The 16,638-nt window shown below is 37.6% G+C and overlaps 2 protein-coding genes across 4 annotated transcripts in view; one reads left to right on the forward strand and one right to left on the reverse strand.

The window, feature by feature from the left end:
- lg21h3orf14 (linkage group 21 C3orf14 homolog) overlaps positions 1-16,638 on the reverse strand; it is a 33,128-nt gene that overhangs the window by 9,630 nt on the left and 6,860 nt on the right. The window lies entirely within an intron of this gene.
- Positions 8,460-11,530, forward strand: fezf2 (FEZ family zinc finger 2). Of its 2 annotated transcripts, none has more exons than XM_048171796.1 (5): positions 8,460-9,047; positions 9,297-10,131; positions 10,243-10,377; positions 10,480-10,612; positions 10,921-11,530. In XM_048171796.1, the coding sequence occupies exons 2-5, from the start codon at positions 9,319-9,321 to the stop codon at positions 11,175-11,177; spliced, it is 1,338 nt and encodes a 445-aa protein (XP_048027753.1). In that variant the 5' UTR covers positions 8,460-9,047; positions 9,297-9,318; the 3' UTR covers positions 11,178-11,530. The 2 variants fall into 2 exon arrangements, with proteins under 2 accessions (XP_048027753.1, XP_048027754.1); XM_048171797.1 differs by having other exon boundaries at positions 8,460-9,021.

Consider the following 16,638-nt stretch of genomic DNA (forward strand, 5'->3'; position numbering starts at 1 on the left):
CATACATTTAATTTCCTCATAAATCCTGTCGCAATGCAACAATTTTGAGAGGGAGAGGACCCGGCGACAGATTAATAGGCAAGGAGATTTATTCTGGCACGATCTGAGCTGCTTTGGCTTTTAAGCCTCAATCAGGTTAGGAAATAGGAATGATAAGTGTATCCAAATAAAAGATTCTCCAATTGACCGGCGCAACAAGAACTGGCCCCAGGTTCACACTCGCATCTGTGCGGGAGAGGCTTCCGAGGCGCGAGACCCGGCTTCGAGCGCAGCGTGTGACCTCAAGAACGAAGGCGGTGGGCAAATGAAAAACACAAATTGCAGGCACAAATACACAGGAAAAGTAGCACGAGATTACATTTGTGTGCCAACGTTGGGTTAGACTTAAACGTTTCAATTCGAGGCCCACAGCGTGCGTAGTTTCACCCTGCCTCGAGCAGATGTCATTGTGTGATGACGAGACTGCGCACGACTCTCACCTACACTACAACCGACTGTTCTCAGATGCGCGAGCGCTCGCGTGGAGGGACTGGATGCCAGCGCGCGTCTCTAAGTAAACCCTCTAAGTAAACAGGTAGATGTCAGATCCTTTCAACAAGGACAATTCAAAGCCTCTTATGTTTTTTTTTTTTTTTTAAAGCCAACCCACAACCATCTTATCTCCGCATTAGGACGGGGTACAACGGGCCTGATTATTATTTTTTTGATCTTTTCCTTGAAATGAATAGCTTAATGTTTAAAGTAATCTCACATTATGTTCATCTCATGGGAGCGCCGTCAGCTTGAGAGTGAGTGAGCGAGAGATGAAGATGATCATCATCATCCTGCTTTAATCAGAAATGGCTCAGAGGATAAAGTGTGTCATATCTGACCCTGTGAATGGGCTTATGCTGAGATCTCACTGTGCCTTTCCGCGTGATATCCGCCCTTCAAGCAAGATTTGGTAAATTAAGATTTGGTAAATTACCCCATTGCGTCACAATCAGCTGTGTTAGCATGTTCATTTAGCAATTAGCAGGCGGAATTTGAACCTTTGACTTGTTTCAAATAATCTGCATTATAATTAGGCAACAAAATATTAGAGGCTGTGCTATATTGCAAATATAGTCATGGCTGAAAGGTTAGAAATGTGACTATATTCACTATACAGCACAAACTTGAGTGCCTTATTGCTTTGACAAAATTTTTTATAGCATAATATACATTTTAAGGACTCAAATTATGAAATTATTTTGATCAATTATTGTCAATTGATAATATATAGTAATTTATCATATTTAATATTTTGATGACAGTGAGTTAGGTCTTGAATTTGTAAAAAAAAAAAAAAAAAAAAAAAAAAAAAATTATTTTACTTTTTCCAAATCAGTTTAGCTGAATAAAGACAAGAGTTGCTTGTAAATAAAAATTTCAAATAATCTGCATTATAATTAGGCAATAAATATTAGATGCTGTGCTATATTGCGAATATAGTCATGGCTGAAAGGTTAGAAATGTGACTATATTCACTATACAGCACAAACTTGAGTGCCTTATTGCTTTGACAAAAATTTTTATAGCATAATATACATTTTAAGGACTCAAATTATGAAATTAGTTTGATCAATTACTGTCAATTGATATATATAGTAATTTATTATATTTAATATTTTCAGTGAGTGAGTCTTGAATTTGTTAAAAAAATATTAAATTGAACGTTTAATAAAGAAAAATTCTGCAAAATGCAATTTATTTGATGAAATTACAGTAAAAAAAATGTGAAATATTATTAAACTTTAAAATATTTTTTGTATTAATTTTAAAATGTAATTTATTTCTGTGACGGCAAATCTAAATTTTCAGCATCATTACTCCAGTCTTCAGTGTCACATGATCCTTCAGAAATCATTCTAATATGCTGATTTGCTGCTCAAGAAACATTTCTTATTATTACCAATGTTGAAAACAGTAGTGCTGCTTAATATTTTTGTGGAAATTGTAATATGTTTTTTTAGGATTATTTATTAAATATGATATTAAATAGGATTATTTATTAATCTATTTTAAATAGAAATCTCTATATCATAATGTCTTTACTGTCACCTTTGATCAATTTAATGCATTCTTACTGGAAAAAAGTCTTTCTTCTCTTTCTTTCTTTCTTTCTTTCTTTCTTTTTAAAGGGTTAGTTCACCCAAAAATGAAAATTGTGTCATTTATTACTCATGCCATTCCATACCTGTAAGACCTTCATTAATCTTCGGAACGCAAATTAAGTGTTTTTTGTTGAAATCTGATGGCTCCATGAGGCCTCCATAGGGAGCAATGACATTTCCTCTCTCAAGATCCATAAAGGTTCCAAAAACATATTTAAATCAGTTCATGTGAGTACAGTGGCTCAATATTATTATTATAAAGCGACAAGAATATTTTTGGTGCGCCAAAAAAACAAACAAAATAACGACTTATTTAGCGATTTAAATATGTTTTTAGTACCTTTATGGATCTTGAGAGAGGAAATGTCATTGCTCCCTATAAAGGCTTCACGGAGCCATCGGATTTCAACTAAAATATCTTAATTTGTGTTCCGAAGAGTAATAAACTCATGTATTCCGCATGAGTAATAAATGACAGAATTTTCATTTTTGGGTGAACTAACCCTTTAAATCCGACTGACTCCAAAACTTTGTAGTGTTTACTTTAATTTTCAATATATAAAGTAATTATATCTAAAAAAAAAGTTAATAAACACCATTATTAAAGAATTGCAGTTCCACAGTGTTGTTACTACACATCCTCTCAACGGTGATGTCATGTGAGAGTCTGATAACTTGAGACATCTCCTCAAAGAAACACAAATATGCTTGAAATAACTTTAAAGTGGATAATCATGCCCTTGAGAGCAATGAGCTCATTCTCTGCAGCCAATCAAATAGCTGGAATGGCATCCTTCACTCATTCTCATTCCCATTCTTCCCTCATCCACCTGTTCTGAAGCCTGAAGTGAATATGTTAATGCTCGGCCTTACTCACAAGACACATCGTCTGCATCCCGCAGTCTCCTCCATCCCCATAACGCCGGAGGGGACATTCCCTTGTCCATTTTGCGGACCATATTTAATTTGCTGGACAGATGAGGGACGTGAATGGTGAATAGGAAGGTGAAGTAGGGTTACTCAGGTTGCGCTGCACCCGCGGCTTTGTCAGGCTTCCTCGCCATTGTTCTGGAAAAAGCATTCAAACCTTTTGCTCGGAGCATCAAAGGTGCAGTTGAGTCCCCCCGCGCTTTGGAGACCACTGTGCCATTCAGAGCTGACATTATGGAGAACCTACTGCACACGGACAAGGGTCAGACAAATAGAAGCAGGAGCAAAAGTGGTTCACTCAGCACTTGAAAGAACATTAGGAATTGAAAAGGAAAATAGAGAAGAAAGGTGCACTGAAAGACAATTTCAAACAGAAAAGAGCTGGCTAAGAGAGCATGCACTATAGATAGGGAGCCGTGTATGGCTATGACAAGACCGCACAATCACAAAAAGCTATTGAGGGAGTACTGTGACCATGCAAATGTTTGCCGTATGTGCACATCTGAGCGATCCTCGCATGCGTGTGTCCTGGGATGCTGAAGAGAGGTGAACGGACAGGCAGTGAGGCGCAGGTGAGAAACTCTGACGGGCTGCTGGAATGTCCTGGCTGACAAAAGGACTCACTCAAGCCTGCTTTAAAACAGCCATTTTTTGCAGTCCACAGCAAATGCCTGACAACACAGCTTCACTGTTTTCTTCGCAACTTCGACAGCTACTTTCTTTTTCTCTTACTGTTGCTATATGAGGGTTTTTTTAGTCTGTATGTTTGTTTGAGGTAAGCATTTTTGTAGGAATCAGGAAAACTATTTGCAAAGATGTGAAGGTTTATGCAACAATGATTAGTTAAGGCTTCAGATTTATAAAAAATAAATAAATAAATAAATAATGCACAAATATATAATAAATGAGTAAATAAGTACTTTATCTACATGTTAGCAGCAACTTCAATTCTTTAACCCTCATGTTTGGGCCCTTTCGTTAAAATCCCCATGAAATAAAACAAATGTTGTGCCCTCGTAATCTGTGATCAAAATAGCTTCCCCTTCCTCTTGCAGTGACATCTCTTCTCTGATGACGTGTTTACTGGCCTGAGGGCGGGGCAACCTGTCACTCACATGACATCAATTCCCGATGGACAAAATCAAGTACCGCCCTACATTTGTTCTTGTTCAAGAGGCCATTTCACTCAGATACATGACAAAATAGGGATGAAAAGACTATTACAACTTTGGTTTCATGCAATCTTTAACTAAAAAAAAAACACACTTAAATGGATAGTTTGAAGGAATTGTGTCATCATTTACTCACCCTCATGTCATTCCAAAACTATATGACTTACTTTCTTCTAATGTGAAACACAAAAGAAGATATTTTGAAGAAACGTTAACCACATTGACGGTTATTTATGGAAGTTTCCCCCATGGAATAAATGTAAAAGATAATTTTTATTACACATAAAGAATTGTGATATATACACTTTATAAAGTCAGAATTACAGGATATAAACTCACAATTGCGAGAAATAAAGTCAGAATTGCGAGATATAAACTCAGTTCTGACTTTTTTTTTTCTTGCAATTGCGAGTTTATATCTCACAATTCTGACTTTTTTCCTCACAATTCTGACTACTTTTTTCATAATCATGAGATATGAACTCACAATTAGGAATCATAAAGTCCAATTCTGAGAAAAATACTTTTTTTCCATCGTAATTGTGAATTATATCTCGCAATTCTGACTTTATAACATGCAATTGCGAGTTTATTTCATGCAATTCTGAGAAAAATGTCAGAATTCTGAGAAAAAGAGCCAAAATTTAAGAGATAAAAAGTTGCAATTACATTTTTTATTTTTTATTCAGTGGAGAAAACAAGCTTCCATAGTTATTGGATTGTCCAACCTGTAGTTTTATTTAACTCAAATATTATTTTAAAAATGACTGTATTGCTTGCTTAAAATGAACCCAAAGTATGTTGGAAATTAACATTAATAAATGAACATGTATCAATAAATTTAATGAATAATTAAACAATAAACATGTATTAAATTGCTTATTAATAAATGTTCACCTTTTGATTATTATTGTTGCCTCTAGTAATTATGCATCTGATTTTTTATTTCCAACCTATTTTGGGTTAATTTTAAGGCAGCCATATAGTCATTTGTTAAACAATAGTTAGGTTAAATAAAACTGTCCAGCACGTTGGGCAAACATTTAACCCAACTGCTGGGTTAAAACAACCCAATTGCTGAGTTTGTCCATTTTCAACCCAACTGGGTTGTTTTTAACCTTGCATTGAGTGTAGTCTGGCATGTTTTCAACTTGCACACAGACAACATTCTCTCTGTAATGACAAGTTATTTGCTTTAGAATGGTAATGACGATGTTTAATCCTTGCCATTTGATCTGTTTATGTTAAACATCACACCAGCACTTAATTTCTTAATCCAACAGTATTAGGAACCATTTCAAGAAAATCAGAAAAATTCACTCAAATCAACATAAAAAGTGGACTAATCAACATGTTCTCTTCTCGTATATCTGTGCAGATCAGGACTAAATTTAAATCTGTACTTTCATTAAAACTCTGACTTTTCTGAGAACAGATGGATTGGAAGAGTTGCATTGAATCGGTCTCTAAATGCACCTAAGGGTGGGATCCCTGCCACAAAGTGTGGCACAATGTGTCTCTGGGGGTGTGCTTGAGTCTCGCTCCATTTCTGTTTGTCTCTCATGTCCTGTAATTCTTACACTTAAAGTGTTACATCACTTTCTTTCTTAGTGCACCTGGAATTAAAAGCTGCTAAATTCACAGTTCTTCATTATCAGTAAGTACCACACATTAGTGTTGGACACACGCATTTCACTTCTCTTATGTAACCTGTTAATGTGATTCACAAGCTGTCATTGCTGTTGCAAAGATTAACTCATTTATTAAACACCTAAACTTATTTTAATTAAACAAAGTGGACACAGAAAAAGTAGCCCTGCTGAAAATAAGCATTCAGTAATTAGTGAATATGTAGACTGAAAAAAAAAAAAAAAAAAACATATGTCTGCATCTTCGCTGTTCATACAGCCAATGACAAATACAGCCAATGGCTATACAGCCAATGACAAATCTTGCTGTTATTACTAAAAATTTACTCTGGAATGCTGGTCAACTTTAAAACAAATGCAATTATACTATACATACACACACTCATGTTTGTGCACCTATCAATATGAGGACATTCCATAGGTGTAATGGTTTTTATACTGTACAAATTTTATATTTTATCCCTACACTAACCTTACCCCTAAACCTACCCATCACAGAAAACTTTTACATTTTTAATAAACATCATTTAGTATGTTTTTTTAAGCCATTTTAAATAATAAACCATATATACGTTATAATAACAGTGTAATAACCATGTCATTATACAAATTAGTGTCTAAATCATATAATCAAGCACACACACACACCCTTTCAAAAGACAGCTTTTACCATTTGTGTGTGTGTGTGTGTGTGTGTGTGTGTATTCAACGTTTTTTTTATATAATTCATTACATTTTATAACAAGCCAAATTTAGTCCCCAAATGTAGGCTAAATATTATATCAACCCCTCTCCCCCAACTCAGACCAAATATGTCACATTATGCAAAACAACAACAAAATCTCAATAATGACAGCCAAATATTTACCCCGCATTCATGTTTAGACATTTATGACATTCTTCCAAGATTCAAAAACTCATTCTTGAAGGAAAATCATTAAAATTAAGAATACATTTTCAATTAAGTTTAAAAACAACTACAATATGTTGCAAACACGACATTTTCTTTAGTTTTCTGCAGTGCCAAACATGTCATTTTCCTAATATCGGGTGTGAACTAATGGCTATTTGTTCTCAAAATCTATGTAAAGTTCTCTGGTTTGTATACGACAATTAAATGCGCCATAATACACAAACAATTTGTCATGTAAATCGTGCTCCGTCTTTTGCCTCCTGCTTTCTGAAGAGGAGCGCGTCCGTTGAATGGGAATTTGAGCTAATTTCGCAATGTGTTCGCGGACTGAGAGTGACGTTACAGAGATCAATGTTTATTGTGTGGACAAGCCGCTAATTGTGCCTGAATAAACTCAAATTAGAGTTAGATCATTTACATATGAGTAGAATTAGTGGAACCTCTGCTGCGGCTGCAGGTGTGGGGAATGGGTTTCCCAACTATTTTTTCCTTGTTTTATTTCGTTGAAACAGTAAACCACTAACTGCCTTGAAATCACAAAGAAAAAATAAAGAAATGTAGCAACTATACAGGCTAAACTTTTAAAATGAGTCCAATTCACGAGCAATTTAATCAGACGGTTCATTCACAGTGTAGTATTTACAGTCAAAGCCAACAGTCAACAAGCTAATTACTGCACTGCTGTCGTGTTCGAAAACGTCATCACGCTTCCCTCAGAAGAATGTTAAGTCAACATCATCTCCAGGCGTCGCTGCATGAGCAACTTCCACCATATTCTCCTCAGAGTAAAGATAATCACATAGCTGTGTTTGAACTTGAAAAGCTCCCTTTCGGGCTTTTTGTAATACTTTGTTGTGAGTCTCAGGTGAAATCGTCTGCAAACAAATGATTTCAAGCTGGCCCTCTTAAAAAGACGAGAGGGCGACTGGTCATTGTAGCAAGCACACAAAACTCTGGATTCCAGCAAACTTTTTATACAGCTTTAAAAGGGTCTCTCTCCTTTTTTTCCCCCCATTTCGTTCTATACCTCTGGCCAGGCTAAGTCTTTTCTTCCCTGCTTTAATCCTTCCCTTTATTTCAGAAAAACACAAAACCAGGTTCCACGCAGTGCTTTAGTGGCTAAAAGTGAAAGAGCTGCTTCTTTCGGGGCTGAACTCTGAATCGCGCTGGAAAATTGGTTCCTCTGAATAGGTGAAGGAGGAAAACGTTTAATAGGATCCGAGGGAGGTTCTGCTCTCGCAATCTGCTCTCTAAACAGGTGGAAATGGGACCTTCTCAATTGTACAAATAGTAAGTATAAACCAGCATGGAAAAGCAATTTTCAGCGACAAGGATTAGCAACTTGCAATGAAAATTGAAACTGGTCGGACGGTCGCCAAATCCCTCTTATTAAACCGACCTGAACTGCACATTTCCTGTGAAACTGAATGAATAAATAAACAAATAAATAAAGTGACGTATGATTATGTTATTATACAACACGATCACGTGAGAATGCGTATCAATAGTACGAGTGTGTAATCTCGTAGAATATATACGCCAAAATGAGTTTTGGAGTTCTTATGGTAGGCTACGCAGTTTTTCGCGTGCATATGATACGCACTTTATGGTTAGGATGGGGGGGGGGGGGGTCGTACGTATAATACGCCATAATGTGCGTATCACGCGAAAAAATTAACCGTATATATGGCGTATATATTCTACGAGATTACACATTCGTACTATTGATACGCATTTTCGTGTGGGTTCTTATATGTGTATCAAATGCAGCAATTTTAGGATCAAAGTACGTTTTAGTCTTCATAAAAAATATTATTTTTAAGAACGAAATAAACTAGAAAAAAAATCAATATACAATAATGAAAATAAAGATTTTTTAGCCTATATATGTTTTACTGCAATCCACCTGCACCTTGCGGATCATAAATGTGAACTGCGCTGTGAACGCGCGACAGACGAATTGGGGCAAGAAACTTAAATAATAATCTGTAGTATCTGTCATGCATACCACCCCCGTGGCCGTGTATAAATGAGCGGTAAGAGAGGGGACAGTTCTGGTGATGGCGCTTCCTTGTCACCCTGATAAGAGCAAGAGCAAGTGATGTCAGCTAAGTGCTCCAGACAGTGATCTCGCGCTGATGAGGACGTCTGTGAGTAAAATGTGACAGTGCAGTCACGCCGTTGTCGTTGAATACATCTGCTGTGCGCTTTGGAGGAAAAAGGTAAACTACAACATCGACTCTCTGGCGTAAGTTTGCTGTAAGATTTTCGCAAGTGCTGAATAGGAATCGACTCTGGGAGGGGTTTTGTCTTATTCTCTGCTTAACGAGCTCTGTAATGTCCTGTTAATTTTGTGTGTACTAGTTAATGAGCATTAATCGGGTACCCCTGGATGCTATTGTTCTGGGGATGGCCATTTGAATGCAAATGGGTGACATTGTAAAAGCAAGGTGCTTATTAAACTGGTGCGTGTCCTGGCTTCTCTGGAATTCAACAGGAGAGGACGGGGCGGCTGGTCGATGCTCACACCAAGTTGGGTAGAAATGGCGAGCTCTCTCCCTCTGGAAACAGTGATGTCCTGCCCGAGACTTGACGACAGGAGCGGGGCCACGGCCACGGCTGCACCCAAGTCCCTGGCGTTTTCCATCGACAGAATCATGTCCAAGACGTCGGAACCGAAAGCGGAGGAGCGCCGTGGAAGTCTTGAGGGATCCGAAGTGGGGAAGAAGGCGGTCGGCTTGTGTACTCCCATTCCCTGCATGATCCCGATCCAGCCGTTCAGCTACGATCTGCAGGCCAAGGCTTTAATGAACTATTCCGAGTTCTGGAAAGTTAATTTCAGGGGAGCACTATGCACTTCAGCGGCCATGTGTAAAGCCAACTGCGGCGTCTGCAGCAAAACGGACGCGGGCATCAAGCACTCGGTGTTGCCGGGGAGCAGGGTCATCAAACCGCAGGTGATACACCAAGCGCTGGCCATGCCCACCAACGGATCGTTGTGTTATTTCAATTACTTGGACTCTGCTTATCATCAGTCCGAGCTGCTGAGCGGACACTTATTTTCCTCAGCAATCGCGAACTCTCAAGCACAAGCCATAAGCGCGCACCAGAAGCTCCTCTTGTTGGAGAACGCGAAACTTGCGTGTGTTTCACCGGAGAAATTCCCCACACCTCAGTATCCACATAAAGAGCATCTTCCTGGGCAGCTGGACCAGATTGTTCGGGAGAACAACAATCTGACTGAGAAGAACGGAGTGAAAGCGCACAGCAAAACGAATAACTGCTCAACTGACGGGAAACCCAAGAACTTCACGTGTGAAGTTTGTGGAAAGGTAAATTACGGAATTTGTCAAGTTATTTTGACGGAATGTGGGAAATTAAAATGATGTACACATCAAATAAATTGACGATGATTTATTGAGCTCTTTCGTTTTTCTTTTAAGGTCTTCAACGCGCACTATAACCTGACGCGACACATGCCGGTACACACAGGAGCAAGGCCGTTCGTGTGTAAAGTATGCGGGAAAGGTTTCCGGCAGGCCAGCACATTATGTAGACATAAAATCATTCACACACAGGTGAGTAAAAAAACCCTGCAATTTATGAACCTTATCATTTTTTAATAAAATGCTCCCGCGAGATATAATTTACTTACAAAGATGTTATGACTTTATTCACAGGAGAAACCTCATAAATGTAACCAGTGTGGAAAAGCTTTCAACAGAAGCTCGACTTTAAACACACATATCCGAATTCACGCCGGCTACAAACCATTCGTCTGCGAATTTTGTGGAAAGGGCTTTCATCAAAAAGGTAAGAAAAACAAGGCCTTAAACAATTTTAAATGAGATCAATTTGTCACTCTACTAACTACTTATACCATTACAAGATTTTTACATTTCATATGGGTCAAAACACAGACCTTTAACTCCTTTGTACGTCGACAGCTCTCGACGTGATATTAACTAAGTTTGACAACTTCTTGACTTCAACATGCAAAGTGCTGATTAGGGAAGGCTTGGAAATGAAACTCTTCTGTTAAATGTAACTTAATTGTGAACTGTTGACCTGTTGGGGGAAAAACTGACAAATTCGTTTTTTTATTATTATTAATTTTTCAGGGAATTACAAGAATCACAAACTGACCCACAGTGGCGAAAAACAGTACAAGTGTTCAATCTGTAGCAAAGCCTTCCATCAGATCTATAACCTCACGTTTCACATGCACACGCACAACGACAAGAAGCCCTTCACCTGCGGGACCTGCGGGAAAGGCTTCTGCAGGAACTTTGACTTGAAAAAGCACATACGGAAATTGCACGATAACACCAGTTGTTTATCCAGCGGAAATGATTCTTCCAGAGGACACCAAAACTGAGACGCGAGCAGTTTTCGACTGAACTTGGACAATTGATGAACCGCATTTTTTTTTTGTGTGTGTGTGTGTGTGGTGCTTTAACATCTTCCACCGACATGAACGAAGAAGAACAGGACGGGAGAAAATCATCACATCATCCAGGAATTGTACATAAAACAGAATAAAATATTATTTAACGAAACCACTGCCATACGGGGCTGTCAAGCAATTATTTGTAGACTAGATGAAATAAAAGCGTTTTATAAATAAATGCAACCTATGTGTAAAAAGAAATGTTTGATAAATTTGTAAATTTGTTGACAATTGTTGACGCAGTAAAGCAAATGCTAAAAATAAAATCCTAAATACATTAATGTCGGCTTTATTTTTATATAGCCTAGAAAAATTACCTGAATTCACCATCTGTTTGTTTAACATGAATCTTAATTGCTTCATTTTGGGGGTTTCTCATATTTTTTTATGATTTAGGATCAGCACATTTTATTTTAAGGTCATTTGAAAATGTATAGGCTTAATTCAGACTTGAGTTGTGCTAGCCTATTTTAAAAGAATTAGCTACAAGCTAAAAACAGTAACTAAAGATTTACTTTTGCATAAAATTCGTCTTTATAAGTAAAATATAAACTGACACTTTTTTAAGTAAACTATATTAGCCACTGTCTGGTAAATTAATTGTATAATTTGTGTCGTTTTAATAAAATCAAGGGACAAACAAGACTCGTTCATCTATCAAATATAATATCGATCTATCGCCTGTAGCCATTCAGTGCTCAGTTAAATTTCAAGCTCATAATGACATGTCTGGTGGAGTTCAAAGCCTGTGGTTTCACTCAGACATTTGATACACGGCTCTGCCTCTCTGACCGTACACTTGACTTCAGTTTAATGGCTCAAATTATCAGATAAAACATGGACTCTTGAAAGCCTATTACGTTAATCAACTAAAGAGCCTCAGGGGAAGCTTCAGCGCATCGAGTCGTGTTCATCAGTAGGTGGAAAATGGACTACACTTTTCCCACTTCTCCTCATCACCGCCGCTTTAATAAACAATAATGTATTCCGAGCACGGATCCTGGAACAATATTATCCTTATACGCTAACAGAAATTCTGATGAGAGACAAGCGCGTGATCCCAAATCTCACTCTCCCAATTACAGCCCAATTAGCAATTATGCCCACGTCTTGGGACCACAAGGAAGACTAATATTACTAGTTGAATGGCCTATTCACCTCCTCAGAGGCACGGTTCGAAAATGTGTTTGAACAGAAGTGTCTTCTTTTCATTCAGCTGCATTCGAATGTCGTCCAATGTGGAATAAATGCGTGATTTTTTAAACATAAACCACTATGTGTTTCAAGACTCATAATCGATTCTTGAGAGCTTTACAACCTGGAATACATTTGATATAGTCTGCATTTGTTATAATGCGCATTTACTGAAAATATAAATTTTCTTGTGCGAAGCAAAGAGAGGAAAAGCTAAAAACGGCTAGTAAAATAATTATTAAGAAGAATAAGAATAAACTAAATTTAAGTAAAAAATAAATAAGTAAATAAGTAAATACTGAACATATTAATTCAAAAGAGAAACAAGTCATAGAGCAAAGTGCAAGAACTATTATATTCTATTCAGTCTACTTTTGTAATTTCGACAAGTTTTTAGTATCGGCTCGATTTTATTCACCAGTAATTACATTCAAACTGATCTAAAAATTAAACTTATCACTGCTAATTTGATTTTAAGGCAGCAGTTCATCTTTATTTGATTCAGTGGGTTGACATTTTGAATGCGTTGATTTGGTGTGCTGTGAGAATGGATTGTTTAAACACAATATAGAAGCAGAAAAATGAACTAAAAGATGAGAGGATTTCTGGTGGTGAAGAGGTCTGGGAAAATACCAGTGTGGGCGGGTCTCACCAAAAGACATGTTTGTGTGAGGTATAAAAAAATCCCTTTTGTGCAAAGCTGCCTATCTTGCCTAGTGCCTAAAAAAGATTGCAGAGAAGAAAACAACCTAAAGGCAGTCTCGTTGGCCTTTTTCTGCACTTACCTCTCAAACATCTGAGCAACCAGCTTTGCTTCTAGAAACATGTTAATTGACAACGGAGCTCATTACTGCATGCACATGTAACGCGGCGAGAGGGATTATAGGGACAAGAGCGCATTAATGAACTGTCAACAGCGCAGAGCATGTACACGACAGAGATCAGCCGAAATTGAGGCATTTACAAGCGACAAAAGCTCGGCTGAGACAGGAAGAAAAAAAAGACCCAGACTTTTGTTTGGTCAACTCAATTGATTGTAAATGGAAGATTAACGGGGGTAGCGTCCGCATTTTTAAGGGGGCGAGGAAGAAAAGGTCCCAATTAAGTCCACCAAATGTTAACTACATCGTTTCTCTCAGTTTAGCTCAAATGAAATTCTAATTAAACCGTCCTCCTTCCATCGTTTTGGAAAGCAATTTCTCTCCCAGTTGGAGAAGAGCGGGCTAGTTGTAGTACTTGTTAAGAGAAGCATTGCTTCTTGGCACAAAGCGCTCGCGAGGCGCATTGTAGCGCGCCAAGGGGAAAGTTAATGAGCGTCAGGCGCGCGCTCTTTGGATTGTGTTGAAAAGATGGACGTAGCCAAGCGACCGCATGGTGTTCTGTACACGTATTTATGTCCAAGAAGATGATGATAAAGGAGGTCAACCTGACAATATGTTGTTTAATCTAGTTTCACAGGCTGTGAAAATTCATTCAATGAATAACTGAGATGACATGTTAAAATGAAGGTACTCGCATATATTTATAAACAAAAGTACCTGCCTCACAGTTCTGCAATGTTTTGCGCAATCAGGCAATTATAGCTACAATTTAGCCTACAAAAATGGCCTAAATACACATTCTTTTATGAACGAGTTTTTAATTACTGGGGGGGAAAAATATATATATATAAGTAAAAAAAAAGTCTCGGTGTAGCTTTCTAGAGATTGTCAAAATAAAATAAAGTTAAAAAAATACAAATTGAAAATTCACGGAAAAATCTTTTATTATTTCTTTAAAAAAGTAATAATGAAGCAGTTTGTCCTAAAATATATATGAATAGCCTATTTGAAAAGGTTTTATAAGCTAAATCAAAGTGGTGTAACAAACATGCTAGAAGCCATTTTGTTGTCATGTGACAAAAATAAAAACCATATAAAAAAACAACACTGATAGCATACCCAAAGTCACTAGAAAAATCATCTCATATTTTGACCTTTTTATGAAAAGGCATGTACTGTAAAAATGATTGCTGCAATTAGTTATCACAACTTAAAATTTAGCGTTTTTTTTCGTTAAGATATATACAAATTGACTGAAATTAAAAAATTAAAGCAGCACAAGCACTTACTTTTAAGTTTTATTAATTATTAATTATTTCATTATTAATTTTTTTAATTATGACATTTAAGTTGTGATCATTTATTGCAGTATTTTTCACAGTTTAGGTCAAATGGAGTAACATTACTTTATATTCAACAAAATCTTGATTTTTGTATAATATATTTACCTTGAAAAATGTGATTCAAAAACTTTTAACAATTAAACAAGGCAATTTTTAATTGGTTACACCACACATTGTTGAAAAAAAAAAAAAAAAAAAAAATGCCTTTCAACAATATAAATGTAAAGACTCTTGTCAATCAACTAAATCCAAAGAACGTGTCACAAATTTTAAACTAGATTTCTCTGTTGTAATAATTCCAGAGATCCTTGTTTACAAATGGATGTACACATGGAAACAAGCTTTGTGTGTTCACATTCCCCATTCCTAAATGAGTGGGATCAGACATTACCAACGCAGGACCATGAGTGGCAGGCAGCGGTGCCCCTTCGCTGCATGCGTTCGGCCTGCTCGTCAAGGGCACGCTCAGAGAAGGAGCTTTATTGCTTTAAGGTGTCGAGGCAGCCGCATGGTAGCGGAGCGCCGGGACTCTGCCTCGCCGGAATTACATCAATGTCAGTCTCGGGTATGACCTCCATTCAGAAGCAGTCTTGAGGGCTTCAGGCCACGCAGCTGAAGGGGACCTTTCTGTCCCCTCGTCCAACTCTTTACCCACAATGTCTTAAAAGACACGAAGGTCTGACCTCAAAACAATCTGTTCCACATTCAACAATCTCCAATGCCTCATTACATAAATATGAATGCAAGTGATGAATTGTGTTAGGAAATAAGGGATATGAGCCAAAGGAAGCTGCTAAATGAAATCTAAAGCTCTCCAATAGTTATCTGTTTAAATTGCTGTATTGCTTCTATAGAGGAGTGACCTGAAATCAGTCTCATTGTTTGGCAGGATCAGCAAATCTGGGATGTCCGGTGCTAATCTTTTGACCCAGGATGCCCTTTCAGGACAATCTCCACTCCCTGTTTCCCAATGGATGGGTCTTAATTAACTCAGACCAAAAACCCTGCTGATAAGCTGGTATTCTCTTCAATACACCAAGTTAGAATGCAGGGGATTTGATATATAAAGCGATGTGTCACTGACTGATCCTTTAGGCTGTGATTTTACGTCCAAGCCTAGCCTAGGTGGATTTCCGATCAGAATATACTCCAATCCATCTAAAACTAAATATATTTAGCATATTTGTGTGACAACACACACACACACAAGCACATGCACTCATAAACTACTACAACAAACGTTGGGATGGAGTGGATGTTTTGAGCACTCGGATTAACGGGTTCCAGCGAGGTAAGGAGGAAAATAACAATACTGAAACTCAAAATCAATACAAAACAGAATGACGTATAAGTTAGCCAGAACAAAAACACAACAGGAGTCCCCTTATGACCAGCACTAGTGCTGGAATAATAGTTTCAAGAATGGAGAAAATTCCCCAACAGGCTCCTGAGCAAAAGCTATTCGTGTTTAAGTGCACCACATTGACAAAGATCTTTAGTTGTGAAAAGCTCCTTTGGGAGCAATGGGTGGTATGTTTCTGATGGAAGACGAACTTGTTTTGCTAAGGAGAATTTAAAATATTTATACTGTTTCAAAGATCTAATTATTGAAGATTATACTCAAAAATGTCATTATGTATTTTAAACAGAAAAATTCATGCAAAATTCACACAACATAATTACGCTTTCTTGTTTCAACTGATACGATCGCGACAGCAACTAACATTTTTTTTTTTTTTTTTTAAGACACAAGATATTCAGTAGTAAACAACTTTGTTCTACCATCTTATGATAATGTTCTGGAGATCTGGCTGATGGCCAGGTGACTGAAGCCCGGAGCTGATCTACAACATTTGGCCTTGGCCTGTGCCTGAGCTCTGACAGCCTCAGTTGGCAGTGGTGTCCGTAGCCAAACCACCTCAGGGCTTTCCCCATTAGAATACATAATGCAGAACTAGTCATTTGGAAGGGCTCCAGATCGTGCTCTTCAAAACCCTTTTAGATAATTTGCTGTCTTGCCCTCCACCCACA

This window comes from Megalobrama amblycephala, linkage group LG21, assembly GCF_018812025.1.
Source record: "Megalobrama amblycephala isolate DHTTF-2021 linkage group LG21, ASM1881202v1, whole genome shotgun sequence".
Taxonomy (NCBI): Eukaryota; Metazoa; Chordata; class Actinopteri; order Cypriniformes; family Xenocyprididae; genus Megalobrama; species Megalobrama amblycephala.